Source organism: Lissotriton vulgaris, chromosome 4_1 (genome assembly GCF_964263255.1).
Source record: "Lissotriton vulgaris chromosome 4_1, aLisVul1.2, whole genome shotgun sequence".
Taxonomy (NCBI): domain Eukaryota; kingdom Metazoa; phylum Chordata; class Amphibia; order Caudata; family Salamandridae; genus Lissotriton; species Lissotriton vulgaris.
Window position 1 is genome coordinate 1,791,748,607 of NC_141691.1, and position 17,962 is coordinate 1,791,766,568.

General features: G+C 45.4%; 1 protein-coding gene across 1 annotated transcript in view; it reads right to left on the minus strand.

The window, feature by feature from the left end:
- The window catches only part of EIF3E (eukaryotic translation initiation factor 3 subunit E), a 231,129-nt gene that overhangs the window by 132,191 nt on the left and 80,976 nt on the right, over positions 1 to 17,962 (minus strand). Inside the window, exons 6-7 of the mRNA XM_086966115.1 lie at positions 10,145 to 10,270; positions 3,943 to 4,067 (exon numbers count right to left, since the gene is read on the minus strand). Coding sequence (XP_086822241.1) covers positions 3,943 to 4,067; positions 10,145 to 10,270 — 251 coding nt within the window. The remainder of the gene's footprint in view (positions 1 to 3,942; positions 4,068 to 10,144; positions 10,271 to 17,962) is intronic.

The window sequence follows — 17,962 nt, forward strand, 5'->3', positions numbered from 1 at the left end:
ACTGGCAGATGTGATTACCACTAGAAAGGGGGATTTGATGGAAAGCAGGTAGAGGGGGCAGTTGTGCAGAGGTATGAATGGAGAAATCATCAAGAAAGTGAGAACCAAATTAAGGCTGAGGCTGCAGGGGTGGTGGTCTGACCGGACCTCTGGACCTTGTTTGACCCCTGGGGTCAAACAAGCCTCACCCTTGGTCACGCAAAGTTTGCTGAACTTGCGCAGCCTTGTGGCTAGGGTATTGCTGGCGCAGCTGAAAGCCCTTCCGTAGCCACGAAAGGGGCAATAGGTCGACTGGGGAAGTGTGGCCACTGAGAGGCCCAAGGACTTGGCCATAGCCTGTGAGTCTTTAAAGTGCTCCAGCGCCATGTTTGCCTCATCTCCCAAGAGACGAGTGCTATCAAAGGACATGTCAATGAGGAGGCCTAGACATACCCTGAAAAGCCAAACATTCCCTTCCAGGCGTGGCATCGAACAACCACCGTTGATGAAATAACGCCCCAATAAGCATGCAGTGTTCACCATATGTAATTCAAGGCTGGAGAAAAAGAAAAAAAAAGTCTTCCCCTAACTGTCCAGGCTCTTGGATGCCCTGTCCCGAGGAGCGGGAGGGGCCACCAACCTCTCTGGGTCAGGGTCGGTAGTGAGAAAGTTTGAGTCTCCCAGAGCGGGGCGATGGCGGCGGGCAATTGCTCTATTTACAGGTGCCCCTGTGCTGGGCTTGAACCATGTTCCCAGTAGGAGATTCATTACGACCTCATTAGAGGGCAGTCAGGTTTCCGAAGAGGAGACACCTGGCTGCAGGAATTCTGTTAAGATTTTAGTCTTGATCGCCACGGAAGGGAGCTGAAGGTCCAGGACCTCAGCAGCCCTTCTCACCACAAAAGAATAAGATGCACCCTCCAACATAGCCAAGGTAGAGGGAGAAAGCAGGCCAGATTCTGGAGAGGTATCCAGTCCGCGGGCCTCACCCAATTCCTCATACCAGTCCATTCCTTGATAAATCTGGTCATGTAAAGGGTCCAAACTTCTTCCATTCCTAGCCCTTTAGAATAAGGCGGAGGAAAAGACTTAGAACTTGTAGGTTCTAACTGAACAGAGATCGGCGTTGGTAGGTGCTGATCCGGCTCCAGGTCGTCAGGAATCAGAATGGAGCTGGTGCAGCTATTCCCAGTGCCTGGGAAGTTCACAATAGCATGAAAGTTGTCGGTTCAGATCAATTGCCAGATTCATGGGGGGAGGGGGGGGTCATCGGCCTCTGAACCGCCAGTGTGTAACCCGATGGAGCCCCCTCTGACCCCACAGAGCCTGAAGGCGTGCCAGTGGGGTCAGATCATCCAAAAACGATGCGCATGGCCTCACAGTTCACTTAGTTGGGCGGGGGTCGCTCCGGCTCCTTGCAAATCGGGGAAGCGCGGAGTTGACCCAGGCACAGGTTCAGAAGAAGGAGGCCTAGAATGCAGAGACTCCTAGGTTGCATCGGACGAAGGACGGGGAGAAGTCGAAGCATGCCTCTTACAAGAATGTCCCAATGACTTAGGAGTTGGATAAAGAGGACTTTGGACACCTGACATTACTCTCGAATGAGACTGCATACGAGACCTCTGAGGAGTTGTACAACGTGGTGCCAACTGCCATGCTGCAAGCAGCTTTAGAGCCATTCCCTCAAAGCCTTTGGAGCCATGGCACAGCAGTCGGAGCAAGACTTTAAGTCGTGGTCGCGCTACAGGCACCACAGGCAGACGAGGTGCGGGTCTGTAACAGACACAGAGTGGTGTCAGGCGCAGCACGGTTTGAAGCCAGACGTTTTCCTAGACATAACGAAAAAAACCTATCTACCTCACCCCAGAGACAGGATCTCCACATCAGCTGGCCCCTTGCCTTGAGAAGGTGGTGCTGTAGATTGCGAATTGCTCACTGAAATTAAATGGAGACACAACCGTGCTGATGTTTGTGGGGAATAACTCAACCCCACAAGCAATGGTAGGCTTGCCTGACTGTCTGGAAATGCCACCACCTCCCTCGTCCCCCATAAAAAGTATGGGTATGTGTCTCGATAGTTCTCTATCCATTAACGCTCAAGCAAGAAAAATTGCTACTCCCTGCCTTGCCAGGCTGAGAACGTTACACAAAATCCTAGATCTACTACCTACATAATCTAGGAGAATTTTAGTCTAGGCACTTATTGTTCCACGTCTGGATTATGGGAACTCCCTAGATATGGGCTCGCCCAAATAGGTCATTAAGAGACTCAAAGTAGTTCAAAATGCCGCTGTGAGGACTGTGCTCAAGCTCCCTAACAACATCTCAGCTCAGCTAAAAGCACCTTGAAATTATGCATCCTTATGCACAATGTATCTTTTGCTGTAAAAACTTCAACTTGAAGATATAATTTCAAGTTGATTTCTGGTTGCTCTGCTGGAAACACTAATGCTCGCGTTCAGATTTGTAGTTTGTGCTCAAAATGTACCCAAACGATCGGCTCAGGTAGCAAATCTACCTGAAATGCTGCTTGCATTGTAAAAGATTACCACAACTGTACATCTTGCAATAATTTCGCCCCAAAATTACGTGATGTGGAGTAATCTCTAATTTTGCATGAATTAAGATTTTGCCTAAGCCTAGAAACAAACTCAGCTTTACGAACAATGCCCAATCTACACATTAGTGATAGTCTGGAGCTGCTATATTGGAAATAAAACTCCGCCTTTTGGTTGACATTTATTTAGTACTCTAGTGAGACGGATATATGATGTTACAACGCGGACTTTTACACCGCATACCGTTACAACGCATCTTTTACAACGCAGGTACTGTTACAACTCATGTTTTTACAACGCATTTTTTTTACAACGCAGGTACCTTTACAACGCATACCATTACAACGTAAGTATTGGTAAGTATATATTAATATTAATATTATAATAGTAAATTATTTTTAAAACATAATTTAATGCAATGTAATTTAATTACATTAATTTAATTTAAAATACATTTTACTTTATTTTTACCCTGTACCCCTGTACCCCAAAAACTCAAAACTGACCCTCAACCCCAAAAATAATTTAATGTAATTTAATTTATTTTCAAAAAATTAATTTAAACTTAATTTAAATTTATTTTTACCCTTTACCCCTGTACCCCAAAAACTGAAAACTGACCCTGAACCCTAAAAATACCCCTTTACCCAAAAACTGAAAACTGACCCTGAACCCTAAAAATACCCCTTTACCCAAAGACTGAAAACTGACCCTGAACCCTAAAAATACCCCTTTACCCAAAAACTGAAAACTGACCCTGAACCCTAAAATACCCCTTTACCCAAAAACTGAAAACTGACCCTGAACCCTAAAAATACCCCTTTAACCAAAAACTGAAAACTGACCCTGAACCCTAAAAATACCCCTTTACCCAAAAACTAAAAACTGACCCTGAACCCTAAAAATACCCCTTTACCCAAAAACTAAAAACTGACCCTGAACCCTAAAAATACCCCTTTACCCAAAAACCCAAAACTGACCCTGAACCCTAAAAATACCCCTTTACCCTTAAACCCAAAACTGACCCTAACCCCTAAAAATACCCCTTTACCCCAAACATATAACATTTAAAAAATAATTATATACTTACCAATACTTACGTTGTAATGGTATGCGTTGTAAAGGTACCTGCGTTGTAAAAAAATGCGTTGTAAAAACATGAGTTGTAACAGTACCTGCGTTGTAATAGATGCGTTGTAACGGTAGTGCGTTGTAAAAAATGCGTTGTAACAGGTGCATACCAGTGAGACTGGTCTTCAGAGACTACAGTGCAGAGTCAAAAAAAAAAAATCACAGTTGGACATCAGTTATATTTTCTAAATGACTGGGATGATCAAAAACGACACATTGGCAAGTGCTATAAAATTATAATCGAGATGCTTTAGCATCTGGGCTCAACACTTACTGTGGCTGGTACAAGAAGAGATCGATGATGTTGTCTCTGCCTTTGGGATGGTTAAAGAAGACAAACAATGACCAGTGAATGAGCCATGTCCTCTGCTGGAGAGATTGTAGAGGAGAACTAACAGACTGATAGAAAACACAATTAAAACTAAGGTTAGCTGATATAACATTAATGAAAGCCACAGAGAACGTAACATTATACCTTACCCACTAGGAAGCTGAATCAAAGCCAGATTGCTTCGAATGCAAGGTTACATTACATTTGCAAGTGATAAAGTGTTGCTTACCAAGTCAACAACAATCCATAACAATTTAATATTTTTAGAGGAAAGCGTTATGCAAAACTAAGTTGGTAAAATGTATAAAACTGGGTTTGGTACAAAATCATGTACAATTCACAACAAGACCTGCCAGCAAAACTACATATATTCCACCTAGTTAAGGAATTTTAACTTGGTAAATCACAACACATTTAGAGTAGCATAACCAATGTATCAATATTCCATCATAAACTCAAACAGATAATTTAACAATGAATAAAGCCCAAACAGTGTAGTTCACACCCAAAGAATCTAAGATGTATGCCACCTATTAGGAGGACTCCGATAGGTTTGCCTAAAGACCGCTAAAATCCCCTCAAATACATTTGTGACCATAATTTCCAAGTCAGTCTTCAGGTCGTTCCAATTATTGAATCAAAACTTACAAAATTGTGCATAAATAACTTGAGAATGCGGTGTCAAATGCAAGCCCTTAGGTGCAACTGACTGTCAGTTAAATCCATTCAATTGGAGAAGCAATATATTACAGGTATTCCGCTTCCCATGGGGTACAGTCTGTGGGTCAAAAACGTTAGAAGGCAAATTATTGAATGGTACAGATCTTTAGGCCAAGCAATAGCGGAGCAGAGTGTAGGAATCGGGCTCAGTATATGATATTGCCAGTAGGTGGTATTACTGTGCACACAGTCCATGGGTTCCCCAATACTGTACAGGGGTCAATGCTAAACCCCAAAGTGCTCCATTTGTGGTAGTGTGGGCGAGCAGCCTTAGGCTTAACAGAGTAGTGTAAGACATTTATTGCACAATAGTGATCAATAATGGACACATGACTCAAGAAAGAGATCCAGACCAATTTTAGAAAAATATACTTTGTACTTTACTCTACAACCAATACCTTCGTAAAAAGCTAAGTACACTGTTTAATAAAAATACTTTTTACTTTAAATGGACACTAAGAATCTTTTCAGCACAGTTCTTCTTTGAAACTTTATTGCGGCTATTACAGCCATAAAAGCACAATTTAAAAATACTGTTTTTTCAGCACAGTTCAAAGTTATGCTATGGGGAAAACAATAATGCAGTCAAACAGGGAAGTACTGCACTTACAATCCCAGTTTTCGTAGCCGAAAGTCAGCAAGGGCCAGGGGTCAGGGGAGTACCAAAAACAGCACTACCAGCAGCACAGGGGCAACAGAGTGCAGAGTAAATAAAATTGGAGTTCGGCCCAATGCTATTCAATGGAGATTGGGGGTGCCTGGAGGCAAACTGCTTGCAGGTACATAAATCAGTTGCAGGGGCCAACCTTTGTGGTTAGGTTAAGCACATGAGAGCCACAAAGCAGCACCAAAAAGACACCACCAACGGCAAATGGGCAGACGGGTGCAGGGTAAATATTCGCCGTCGGGGGCCCAATGCGTTTAAATGGAGATTCTTCTTACCACTTCCAATTGCGGTCAAGGGGAGCCTCTGGGTTCACACTGCAGGCGCCACCGTGGAGATCAGGAGAGGTCAGCTAACGCTTGACACGAGGTCAAGATCACCAGGGACACTTCACTGCACAGGTGAGCCACACAGACTTGGGCCGTGGGCGTCAGGCGCAGACTGGGACGGAGTCGCGGATCCACCTGGATCTGGAGTCCTTGGAGTAGGTTTCTTCTGGAAAGGTCCGCTATCCACAGGAGATTGGAGTCTTTTTCGAAGGCAGCAGTCCTCCCAGGGTTTTCAGAGGTCAGTGGCTGCAAGATAGGTGGCAGGTTTGCATAAGCTGAGACAGGGCAGGAGGGCTGGGGCCAAGGCTGTCGAGGTTGTCAGCCCTCTCTGCAGGGTCTTCTTTCTCCTTAGGTCATTGCAGATCTATTTTTCCAGGTCTGGGGAAGCCACCTGAATACTAGATTTAGGGGGCATTTTAAGGGAGTAGCAGGTAGGGCCAATGGGCACATTACCTGTGCAAATACACCCTTTATTATACCACTTACAGGTGGGAGGGAGTTTGAACCTTGACCTTTGAGGGGTCTCCCTATCTTCAAGATGGCAGAGACAAAGATGTGCTTCACCTCACCTACCTTAGGAGTGGAGTTGGCAGATGTGGGCACGCCACCTATTCCTCTAGGTTTTCCCACACAAAGTGGGGGTGTAATCCAGGGGCTAGCAGCAGAGGCTGGGGGTCGCATTACAAAGGCAGCAGGTCTTAGAAGCTTCCCTCTTCAAACACAGGCCCATCCTGGGGGGAGGTGGTGTGACACCTCTGGCCAGGAAGAAAATAGTTTCTGGTCCCAGAGAGCAGGGGCTATCTGCCCAGGGGTCCAGAAATATGTCTGGTGGTGGTTGGCTGCCTACAGCCGGTAAAAGACCACACCCAGGTTGATAGGTTCTCAGGGGGCATCTCTGAGGTGCCCTCTGGGTAAATAGTACAATAATTCCCACACTGGCATCAGTGGGGATTTATTGACAGGAGTAGTTTGGTACAAAACACTCCTGTGTTCAGTGAAGCCACCATGGTGCTGTGAAACTTGAGTTGTTGAGTTTCCAGTCCATGTACTTTCTATGGTACTTACAAAAATTAAAGAACAGACCCCAATAATGTAGAGGCATATCTGCTCCTGCAGACATGCCCTAACCTGTGGTATAGTGAGCCCTGCCTTAGGGCTGAGAGGCCCGCTACAGGGGCGACTTACCTATGCCTTCAGGCAGTGCTGGTTAGCACGGCACCCAGGCAGGGTGTCATGTCCACTTTGTCATTTTTTCCCTCACAAGGGCATGCAAGCTGCTAGAGCAGTGGCGTGGTCCCAGTGGTAGACCCCAGGGAACCCTCTTCAGCTCCCAGGCCCTAAGGTCTCAGAGTACCATGTACTATGGACTTACTGGGGGGCAGAAGTGCCATTTAGGAATTTGATTTAAAGTAAGGAGCACTAGCGAAGGGGACCTGGTTGGCAGGGACCCTGTTCATAACATTTGAAACCACATAAACACCAGGCAAAAAGTGGAAATGCAAAAAGAAGCACTTTCTCACACAGATTGTGATATGTTCTTGCCACTGATCCAGAGACTGGCCATTAGTTTAAAGAAACCGGTTTAAGGGTTATGCACATAGTTATGATGTAGAAATTCTTTTGTGGTAAACTTTAAATTACAGATTAGTACACATAGGCTGACATAAGGTATTGGATGAGACGTTTCATTTTTGATGCATAAGGCTGCCACTTTGAACCAATGCCTTGTTCTTTGGGGGTTCTATGTCTGTCTCCCCTATTTATTTTTTATTTTATTTAATAGTACATTGACATTTAGGATACTGATATTTAGAACAGAATTTGAAAAAGGTCCCACAAAATACACAACATGAACTGTAGTTCTGGTAGGAAACAAACTGGGGAATCTTACTGAAGGAGTTGTACATAGATGCTGATCTGAAAGATGGTCACCAAAAAAAACAAATAGGTTAGATGGTCCTTAACTCAAATGACAGGTGAAAGGACGTCCTAGTAAGGGGGTTTGGAGGAGACCGCAGATGAAACTGAAGCCTTGAAACAGGGCCATTCATGGAGGGGTCTGTGTGACCAGTAAGGTTTGTGGAGAAGTGTGGCTCAATGGTTAGAGCGGCAGACCCTGATGCAGAGGTCTGGTCCGGGACCAGGGTTCAATTGCCGTCTCGGCGGGTCTTTGACTCAATTTCCTTGGACCTGATAATTCTCGCTTCGGTTCCCCAGCGGTATGAGTACAGCGCCAGCACGCCCCTTTGCTGGGGCAACAGTGCGCTTTACAAGAACAAATTCATTTAATTTCATTTCAAGTGAGAACACTATTCTAAACAGTTTGGCAAGGGGCCGCTTTTTAGCTGAGAGCACTAAGACTGTGACAAAAGGGATTGGTGGGTGTATGCCTGGCCTGGTTATAGGTGGTCCTGGTTGCAAAATGTAAGCAAGCTACAGGTGGTAAAGAATTCTAAGGGATGCCCACTTGCATCTTATTGCAATATTCGAGTTCCCCAAGTAGTTGGGAATTCATTACAGCCTTACATTAAATGCGAGAAAGTCTTATTCTTATTTTCATGTCCTTTTATTGATCTGTTTTGGCGGCAATTCATTCTTCCAGGGTAATGAAATGTTGAATAGAACAACTAGATTCTTAACAGAGTTGGAAACGATCAGGCAAAGAGGGGTGGGGCGAAGTTTATAGAGGTTGAGATGTGATGGGAAGTAAAAATAGAGAACTTCTGTATTAGAAGCATTAGGGACCACAGGGAAATCCGGTCACAAAGTAGTGAGGCAGTCAGAGATGTGCAACTGCACACAGGGAGTGAAGGTGGGGGGGGGGGGGAGGGAATGGGTGTTAGTATAGCTATGATTAAAGAAACTAAATGAGAGAGGTGACAAAAAGAAGATATTTAGAGAAAGAATAAATGAAGCTCTATAATCAATCCTTGGGGGAAATAGATGGGGAGGTGTCAGGAAAGACCTATTGGATTTTCACTGCAATGAGAAAAAGACAGGCAGGAGAAAATGTATGTCATCGATAACCATGGTCTAGAGGGAACAGAGCAATATGCAATGACGCACAGCATCAAAAACTGTGCATGGATCTAGAAATAAATAAATAAATATGATCAAAAGATAAGTAATTATGGTGAGCAGAGAAGATGAATTTGGCAACATTAAAGAGTGCTGTTTCTGTTGAATGAAAAGCCCAGAAGCCAGACTGGAAGGGGTTGAGTAGGTTGCTAGACTTGAGATTTATAGCAAGAATGTTAAATAAAAGGCACTACAACGTCTCAGAGAATAAGGTGAGGAGTGATGCTAGACAGATGAGGAAAGGACAGTTTGTTGTAGTTCTGCTTGCACTGGTCCTGCATCTTCCCTCTAAGTGCCCCTCTAGCCACGAACCACAGAAACAAATGACTAGCGTGCTCCACGGTCTGCTACCTCCCTATTCCGAGTCTCGTTCTACCCAGAGTTCATCTATTCTTACTCCTTTTCAGTTTCCCAGGCTAGTTTTAGTGTGGTACAATCCTAGGCATCCCTGCTCCTCAAAATCCTGCTTTAAAAATGGAGTAGCCCTGTGAAATTCCGTTCGTCCTCTACTTTTAGCGTCCCCATCAACTATTGTGATAGACGTCCATCTTTATTCTGACCAACAGATTTCAGCTCTCTGCTGCTCCCATACCCTCCAAACACCTCCCAGTCGGTCACCCCTTCAATGTCTACCTACTTCACTCTTCTCCTTGTTGCTTTTCCCTTCCTATTCTCATCACTGTTCCCGTCAACACCATGTGGTGTTACTGCAAGAAATTCCACAGAGGCTGATTAGACAGTTTAGTTCAGATTAGTGGGCAAGTTCTTGGAAATTAAAACTTCGAAATTCTACGCAGAAAAAGGTTTTATCTTTACTTTGTCTTGAACCCCCTACACTTACATAAGTAGCGAAGCTCTGAAAGTATTTTTATTGAATATTTAGGGATTTAAATTTAGGGTTAGCCAAAAGGTCATCATGTTTTTATATCGAGACCTACCTAAAGTAGACTCAATTTATAGTATTTGTGCATACAGTTTTTCTTTGGGCTAAAAGGTTGCAAAAGGTATACAGCAGTTCAAGAATTCTTAAACACTAGTTTATATTTACGTAATCATAAAAGTATGCTTACTGAATTATCCTAGTTCATTTACTACACCAACAGTTTACTAAAACAGTTGCTAAATACAGTGCGGGTTAGTTTTTCACATCATATTAACTGTTTCAAGTTATAACAATGGCACTACAATTTGGAGGCTTTAAACTCCAATATTACACTGGTATCATGCTAGTTCTCAGCAGGCAATGAACATCACAACAGTTGCAATCCAAGACGGTATCTGATCGCTCATGTATTAATTGAAAAGCTTTTATATAAGTATCTCATAACAAAGAAAGCCAAAAAAGAGAACTTACATTATTATCTATGGTCTCTCTTAATCTTGTGAGATCCTCCATGGCTGCATCCCAATTCTGCATCAGAATTTCTGATGCTAGCTTTCCCCACAAAGAACTCAAAGCATTTCGATCTGTCGCAGGAACCTGCAGCAATAGACATGAGAAACATAATTGCTGCTGTTCTTTGCAAATGTACAACTACGATTGGCAACCATTCTTAAGATTTTTATGACCAACAGTAGATATCAGTTAGCCCGTTAAAATCCATTGTGAACACAAACAAAAAAAACATCTTTAAAGAAAGCACTCCAGTACATTTATGTAAATTACAAAGTCTCAAAATTTACATGGTTAGGTTTTTGGACTATCTATTAGGGTTTTAGGTCAAGGATGGACATTAAACACAGACATAACATGCTCACTGTGGTAAGTCTATGCTAATACATGAAATGGGGGGTTTAGACAAATACAGATTTTATACGAAAAGAAGGTTGGATTCATAATCGAAAAATTTGCAAAGCAATAGCTGAGATCCCCAATATGCAGTTGGGAAAAGAAGAATTATTTCATAAGTAACCGGTTCACCCCTTGAAGGAAAGTACACCCTAGCGTGTATACTCCCATTACTCAATGCCTTTTTTCTTTTGGCCTCAAACTACTGCTGGTCCTGCAGAAGGCCTGCTAATCTCTTTATTAAGGCTGAAACATGTAGGCCATTGTTATGCTCAATTAGGTCTTACAAATATCCGCCATTAATTTTTTATCCTTGTCCCAGGACTCCAGGCTTGGACTGGGATCCTCAAGACAAACTTCACTTATTCCACTCTGGTCACTGAACTAACCGCTCCGTTGTAATAAGCATTAAAGCACACCTAGTATGCTCGACACCCTAGGTGGGATTCCGATGATTAAGCATGCCACCAATTACGTTGGTGGGTGAGGGTTCTTCTAAAAACCTAATTGGTACAATTGCCTGTTGATGCAGTTATATTTAATTCTCTTGTAGGGCCCACCCTCATTGTGGTTGTTTTATATGGAGTATTCTACAAAAACCTAATGCTTCGTGGAATACCTTTTCACTACTAGATGATGCTGAGCAACTCAAAATTATAAACTTCATCAAACCTTCAAAACATTCCAATGATCCTCTGCACACCAAATGCTTCAAAGAGCTTAGAACTCACGTGCTCCCTCTCTGGTGTAAGATTGTCCACAAATCTCTCATGCAGGGTTTGAGTCCGGACTGCCTCAAGAAAGGACAAGTCCCCCCCATTCCAAAACAAGCATTTACAATGCAATGGTTTCGCCTTTGGAAAAGTTAGAGTTATTGGCATTGCTCATGACATTTCTTTTTTTTTTTTTAACTCATAAATAAATGGCATTGTTATTTACATTGCCAACAGCTCTCACAGCCCACACAGCTCTCAGCCCACACAGCTCTCACAGCCCTCACAGCCCTCACAGCCCACACAGCCCTCACAGCCCACACAGCTCTCACAGCCCACACAGCTCTCACAGCCCACACAGCTCTCACAGCCCACACAGCTCTCACAGCCCACACAGCTCTCACAGCCCACACAGCTCTCACAGCCCACACAGCTCTCACAGCCCACACAGCTCTCACAGCCCACACAGCTCTCACAGCCCACACAGCTCTCACAGCCCACACAGCTCTCACAGCCCACACAGCTCTCACAGCCCACACAGCTCTCACAGCCCACACAGCTCTCACAGCCCACACAGCTCTCACAGCCCACACAGCTCTCACAGCCCACACAGCTCTCACAGCCCACACAGCTCTCACAGCTCACACAGCTCTCACAGCTCACACAGCTCTCACAGCCCACACAGCTCTCACAGCCCACACAGCCCTCACAGCCCACACAGCTCTCACAGCCCACACAGCTCTCACAGCCCACACAGCTCTCACAGCCCACACAGCTCTCACAGCCCACACAGCTCTCACAGCCCACACAGCTCTCACAGCCCACACAGCTCTCACAGCCCACACAGCTCACAGCCCACACAGCTCTCACAGCCCACACAGCTCTCACAGCCCACACAGCTCTCACAGCCCACACAGCTCTCACAGCCCACACAGCTCTCACAGCCCACACAGCTCTCACAGCCCACACAGCTCTCACAGCCCACACAGCTCTCACAGCCCACACAGCTCTCACAGCCCACACAGCTCTCACAGCCCACACAGCTCTCACAGCCCACACAGCTCTCACAGCCCACACAGCTCTCACAGCCCACACAGCTCTCACAGCCCACACAGCTCTCACAGCCCACACAGCTCTCACATCCCACACAGCTCTCACATCCCACACAGCTCTCACATCCCACACAGCTCTCACATCCCTCACATCCCTCACAGCCCACACAGCCCACACAGCCCACACAGCCCACACAGCCCACACAGCCCACACAGCTCTCACAGCCCACACAGCCCACACAGCTCTCACAGCCCACACAGCTCTCACAAATGCTCATCTCAATTCCACTCCAAATTACACATAGAAGCAAGTTTTCTCAAAACAGTTATCTACTCTTTAACATTCTCCCCTTTTTCTCTGCATGCTCCCGCCAAAATAATATCTTTCGAGAAACGTTGAAGTCTTGGGCAAAGAATGCAGATCATGTTTTTTAAAACATATCTCCAAATCATTCAACTCCCCTGCTTGATCCGCTGTCAGGGTAGGCAAGTATTAAAAGATCTCTTGCCCTTCTGGGCCTAGCCAATGTAAAAGAAGGGCATTCTTCTGTTCAACAGAAAGAGCAGTACCACACACAGGCGCATAGTGCACAAATACATTCTTCCATATCTTCCACTGTATCTCTTCACCAGGCAGCATGAAACATTTTTTTTAAAGGTAGAGGTACAATATTCTGCATGGTCTTTTGCCTCGCAGTCTCTGGTTTGGTACTTTGCGTTTACTTTCAAAACCAAACAACTTGCCCACGTGTTATTCCAGCAAGTGGAAGTAGAGCCTCAACATGGATGTTGTTGTCCCTATCAGCATTAATGATACAAGTCCATCATGGTTCATTTATCCCTGTCTTTTGTATACTGACGAGGCTTACAGCTCATTTGGCATTTAGAGGGTCAAATAGTATTATTGCATTATGCTGGTCTTAAAATTTTTTGTAATGAAATGCTGGCACGAATGCTCACGTGTTATAGTGCTTCTGCTGGGTGTCCATGACTCATAGGCTGCACTTGCCTGGTTGTTGCACACTTCCCAGGCACCACACAGGGGGCCCGAGTTTCCAGGATTTTAGTAAAATCTTAATGTAAAATCTTAATGGCAGCACGAGTTGACAAGAGTTGAGCAGCTGTTTTCTTAGGACTCATTACGGAAGGCTCGCCCAGGAGACAGAAATTACTTTCTGGGGGTGGGGGCTGCAGGAAACCCCCTGATTGCTGAAATTACGCTGCCTCCCCTGCCTATGCCGGCGTGCACACAGTGCACCACCAGTGAGGTTTGGCTCACGCCCTGTGGACGTACCAAGGTGCGAGCCCTACTCAGAAAGGTTGTATAGAGCCCGAGGCCTTGTTTAGAAGGGCTGATGTCAAAATGTTCACGCAGAGTTAACAGGCACTCGGCACGTATGGCTCATGCTTTAACGTTAAATATAATTAGGATGTATGTTACCTGTGTCTAGACTCAGGCCTCAAGAGTGAACGCCACGGTACCGCAGACAAGCTTTTAGGAGGCAGCAGGCCCCAAACTCGACTCCGGCAGTTATGGTCCGGACTCATTAGGCGCGCTGCAAGCTCCTCTTAATTTCTCTCCCGGACTGAACAGCAACAGATCCAACTCCGGTCCAGACGCCGCAGCACCTTGGAGAGGCTTGCAGCACGCACCATAGAAGCCGGCAGTGCGAATAGCACCGCGCTCCACTCCAACACACATTAATCTTTAGGAAACTGATAACTGGCACTCGTTGGGTCGGGTGAGTCCAGTAGCAGCCACTGAGACACATTTTTGAAAATATTTCCTGCGTGCGTGTGAGCAGAGGCGCGCTTATTGCGCCCGGCCTCACACAACTAATTTCAGGCACGGAGAGAGCAAGGCAATGCAAACACCCACTGACGCTGCAGTAAGGAAGTCACGTGCGGTGCTGCTGCGTGCGCAGCGCTTGTTCTTCAAACGGCGGCCCGGACGGCACTGGCCCGTTGCCTTCATAATTTATTTGGGTACCTCCCCTAGCTATGCGCCTGAAGTGACCGCCCCACGCTGTGACATGCTGCCTGCCCCGGCCCCCCACGGCAGCGCACGAGCCACCGAGCATCCTCGGTTACTTACGGCAGCAGGCAGGTCCTTGACGCCTCAGGCTCTCCGCACGTCCCCCGGGGCTGGGGTGTCCGCCGGCTCCTCCCGCTGCCAAGGGCCTGCAGCCACCGTCCGGCAGTCTGCGCCGCTCTCGTACCTCCTACGGCGGGAAAGGGGGAGGAGAGATATTTTCAGGATTGAAAGAGCCTCCCCGAGCCCCGGAGCAGAAGACGGGCACTGGGAAACGGGAGTGGGCGGGAAAGGGGGAGGAGAGGCCGGGCATCAGGAAGCAAGCGGGAGGGGGCGGGAAAGGGGGAGGAGAGATTTTCAGGATTGAAAGAGCCTCCCCGAGCCCCGGAGCAGAAGACGGGCACTGGGAAACGGGAGTGGGCGGGAAAGGGGGAGGAGAGGCCGGAGCAGGAAGGCAGGCATCAGGAAGCAAGCGGGAGGGGGCGGGAAAGGGAGAGGAGAGACGCTGACGACGGCCGGAGCAGGAAGGCGGGTGCCGGCAATGCCGGACCAGACACGGGGGCGTTCCCGGCGTCGCGTGACGTCGGCAAAAGCCAAAGAATGTCGGGAACGCCCCCGTGTCTGGTCCGGCATTGACGGACAGGCCCCTCGTCCAATGGCAAGGCTCCGTTTACGGAGCCAGCCAATCAAGGACGAGGGCCGAACAAAAGCCACACTACTCTTCTCAACAGGATTTCGCCTGCGCGGAAAAGCTGCGCAGAGCGCAGCTTCCGCTAGGCGAAACCTAAAAAAACCTAATGTAGTCTTATTTGATCCTAAAAACTTACGCCCAATTTTCAATATCATGACTTTAGCCAAACTACTTGAGAAATGCGTTCACACATCTCTGTAATCACATCGAACAGTTTCAACTCCTGGACCAATATCAATCTGGTTTCAGATCAGGACATGGTATTGAAACTGACCTAACACACATTGTCGATGACGCCCTGAGATTACTTAACCAGAATGAAATCTGCTTACTTATACTTCTTGATCTTTTCTCAACATTCGACAACTTTTATCTCCTCGAAAAAAGGATTTCCTCAAGGACATTTGCCTTAACCTCAATGGTGGGTAGTTATAGGTACAAGACCTGAGCTGGGCATTGGAGTTACCATTGCAAATGAGGTGCTCCGAGGACTAAATGGTAAACCAAGTGGCCCCTGTGGATCCTTGAGGCCCAAAGGTGTGCAGAGGGTGTCCGAAGAGTGCCAAATATCTGCAACAGGCCTCCTTAAAGGCTTGTATCTGTTGCGGCATAGCGGATGGCTTGGAAATTTGGGGCACACTGGGGGAAAATGGGGAATGTGCTCATCAACTGGAGATCCAGAGGGAGATAAACTGGCATTTTGATGCCCTTGTACCAACACTTTAAATAAAGAATGGCAGGACAGGGCAGAGTCCCTCCCTCAAACTGTATAGATCTTGCATCACAAATCACTTTGGACAAATGAAACAAGGCATCAGAAGGCCATGTGCCAGAAACAACTGGTTTAACCAGGAAGCATTCTGAGGCAGGGGAGAGTTCATAGAAAGGGAAGAGGAACCCCCTATTGTTGAGGCACCTCTTGCACAGGACGCAATTCTGTCTGGAATTCCCATCCTTTAAAGATAATTATTATCCCTCGCAGGTTTCCATGCCCAAGACATGAAGGGCTATTTATCTGCCAGCAGGCCTACCAACTCGTAGAATTTCGAAAAGAGACTCCCCCCACCTGGAAGCTATAAAACGCATGTAGGGCCAAAGGAGCAATATATTTTAAATTGGGAAAGAAGTAGTGTTCAGAGTTGTATAGAGCAGTCAATACAAAGATTTTGCTGGACACATTACGTAGCGCCTGCAGAGGTACCATCTACATTTCCGGAATGTGTAGGAGTAGCTTTTGCATCCACTGTCTGCAAAAAATGTGAGTGGTCATTCCTAAGATGCGGACACTGAAGCAAATTCAAACTGGGTACAGTGGGAAATCGATATGCATTTTTAACTCCTCCGCACAGTTAAACCTGAATACCTTCAGGGGGTGGAGGGGGGAGAAGGATAGTCTTTAAAAAACACAGGGAAAATATATATCTTTTTTTTTATCCAACCATGGTAAAATTTAATTTTGGGGAAAAATAAATCTCACAATTGCAGAATTCATGCAATGTAAATCCCTCATACAAGCATCATTAGGGATAATAGACTAATTGCAATGTATGTGAATGCCACACCCTTCAAAACCTACAATATAAAATTGTGAGTTCAGTTCGGCAGGATGATGTATTTTTTTTATGTTATTCAGCTACCTCCTACATGACATACAAGTGCCAGAATTGGCAAATGTCTTTATTAAATAAAATATAAAAAGTTATTGTACTTTTTGTCTAATTCACACATTATGAAAGGGTGAAATCTAAAAGTTTTTTTCAAATGGATGCTACTATATCACAGCACAAAAGCAAGCTCTTTCGATGGCTCAAATTTGTATAATTACAGTTGGCTCCCTATATTCGTGCTTTCAGTGGTGGGCATGCAGGAACAGTTGCAATGTCTGCATTTTCCAGCACTTACCTTAAATTTCCACTTTACAGCAAAAAGGCATATTCACTTCGTGAACAGCAACAATAAATTTACTGTTAGTCTGCGAACAAGACACTAACTCTTCATTCTCAAAATTCAATCCCCGCACTAGCAAATTATATGAATAACTAGCTCTATTCATGTAGATGTAATGTAGCCAAGCTTCTGGGTTTACAAACCTGATTTAAGCTGTTTACATTTCCAGGATATACGACTTTTGCCTCTTAATTCCTTAATAATAGTCAAGGGAAGACAGATCGAACGCTCAGATTAAGAGAGAAGTTCAGAAAGTCACATTAACGACCGATTACTTTCACTGTATCGTAGGGTTTGCAGTGCAGGTTTTTGTAACAGAATTAAATTACAGGCTCGGATGTCAAGAGCCGGTTTCTCAGTTAATGTTTTGTTTTGTAGCAGTGAAGGGAATACATGTTTAAACCTAGTAGATGAAAAATACCCCACGCGCAGTCGGCATGGTATCCAGCGTTTACCGGGCCCACAATTGTTGTCTTTTTTTTTATTTACTCTTTACTGTTATTAGTATAGTACTCAGTTTCTTCTATACTTGATCTTCCAATTGATCTTGCTCATCGCATTGATGGGGGATGGAAATTTAGGGTGGTCGATCAGTGGCTACCCAATGAGGACCAGGAATTGGTATAGAGTTTACAGATTTGTAATAATATTTAGATCTATGACCCTGAAGACCATACTGTAAAGGTATACAATGGCAATAGGAAAAGGTACCAGATGGCAATATGGAAGTCCAAACCTCCTGAAGGGATTCAAGCGGTTTAACATCACACAGACTAACTACTATGCTACCGCAATACAGAAAAGCAGCACCAAAACCTGATGTTCCGGGAACAATGTATTGCTACCTCTGCTGTACATTAGCAATCTGAGAAACCCAAGCACTGTCCCTGTGGAAAGAACGTTCATGAAACTCGGACTCGGACATTAAAGAGTTTTCAATTAGATATA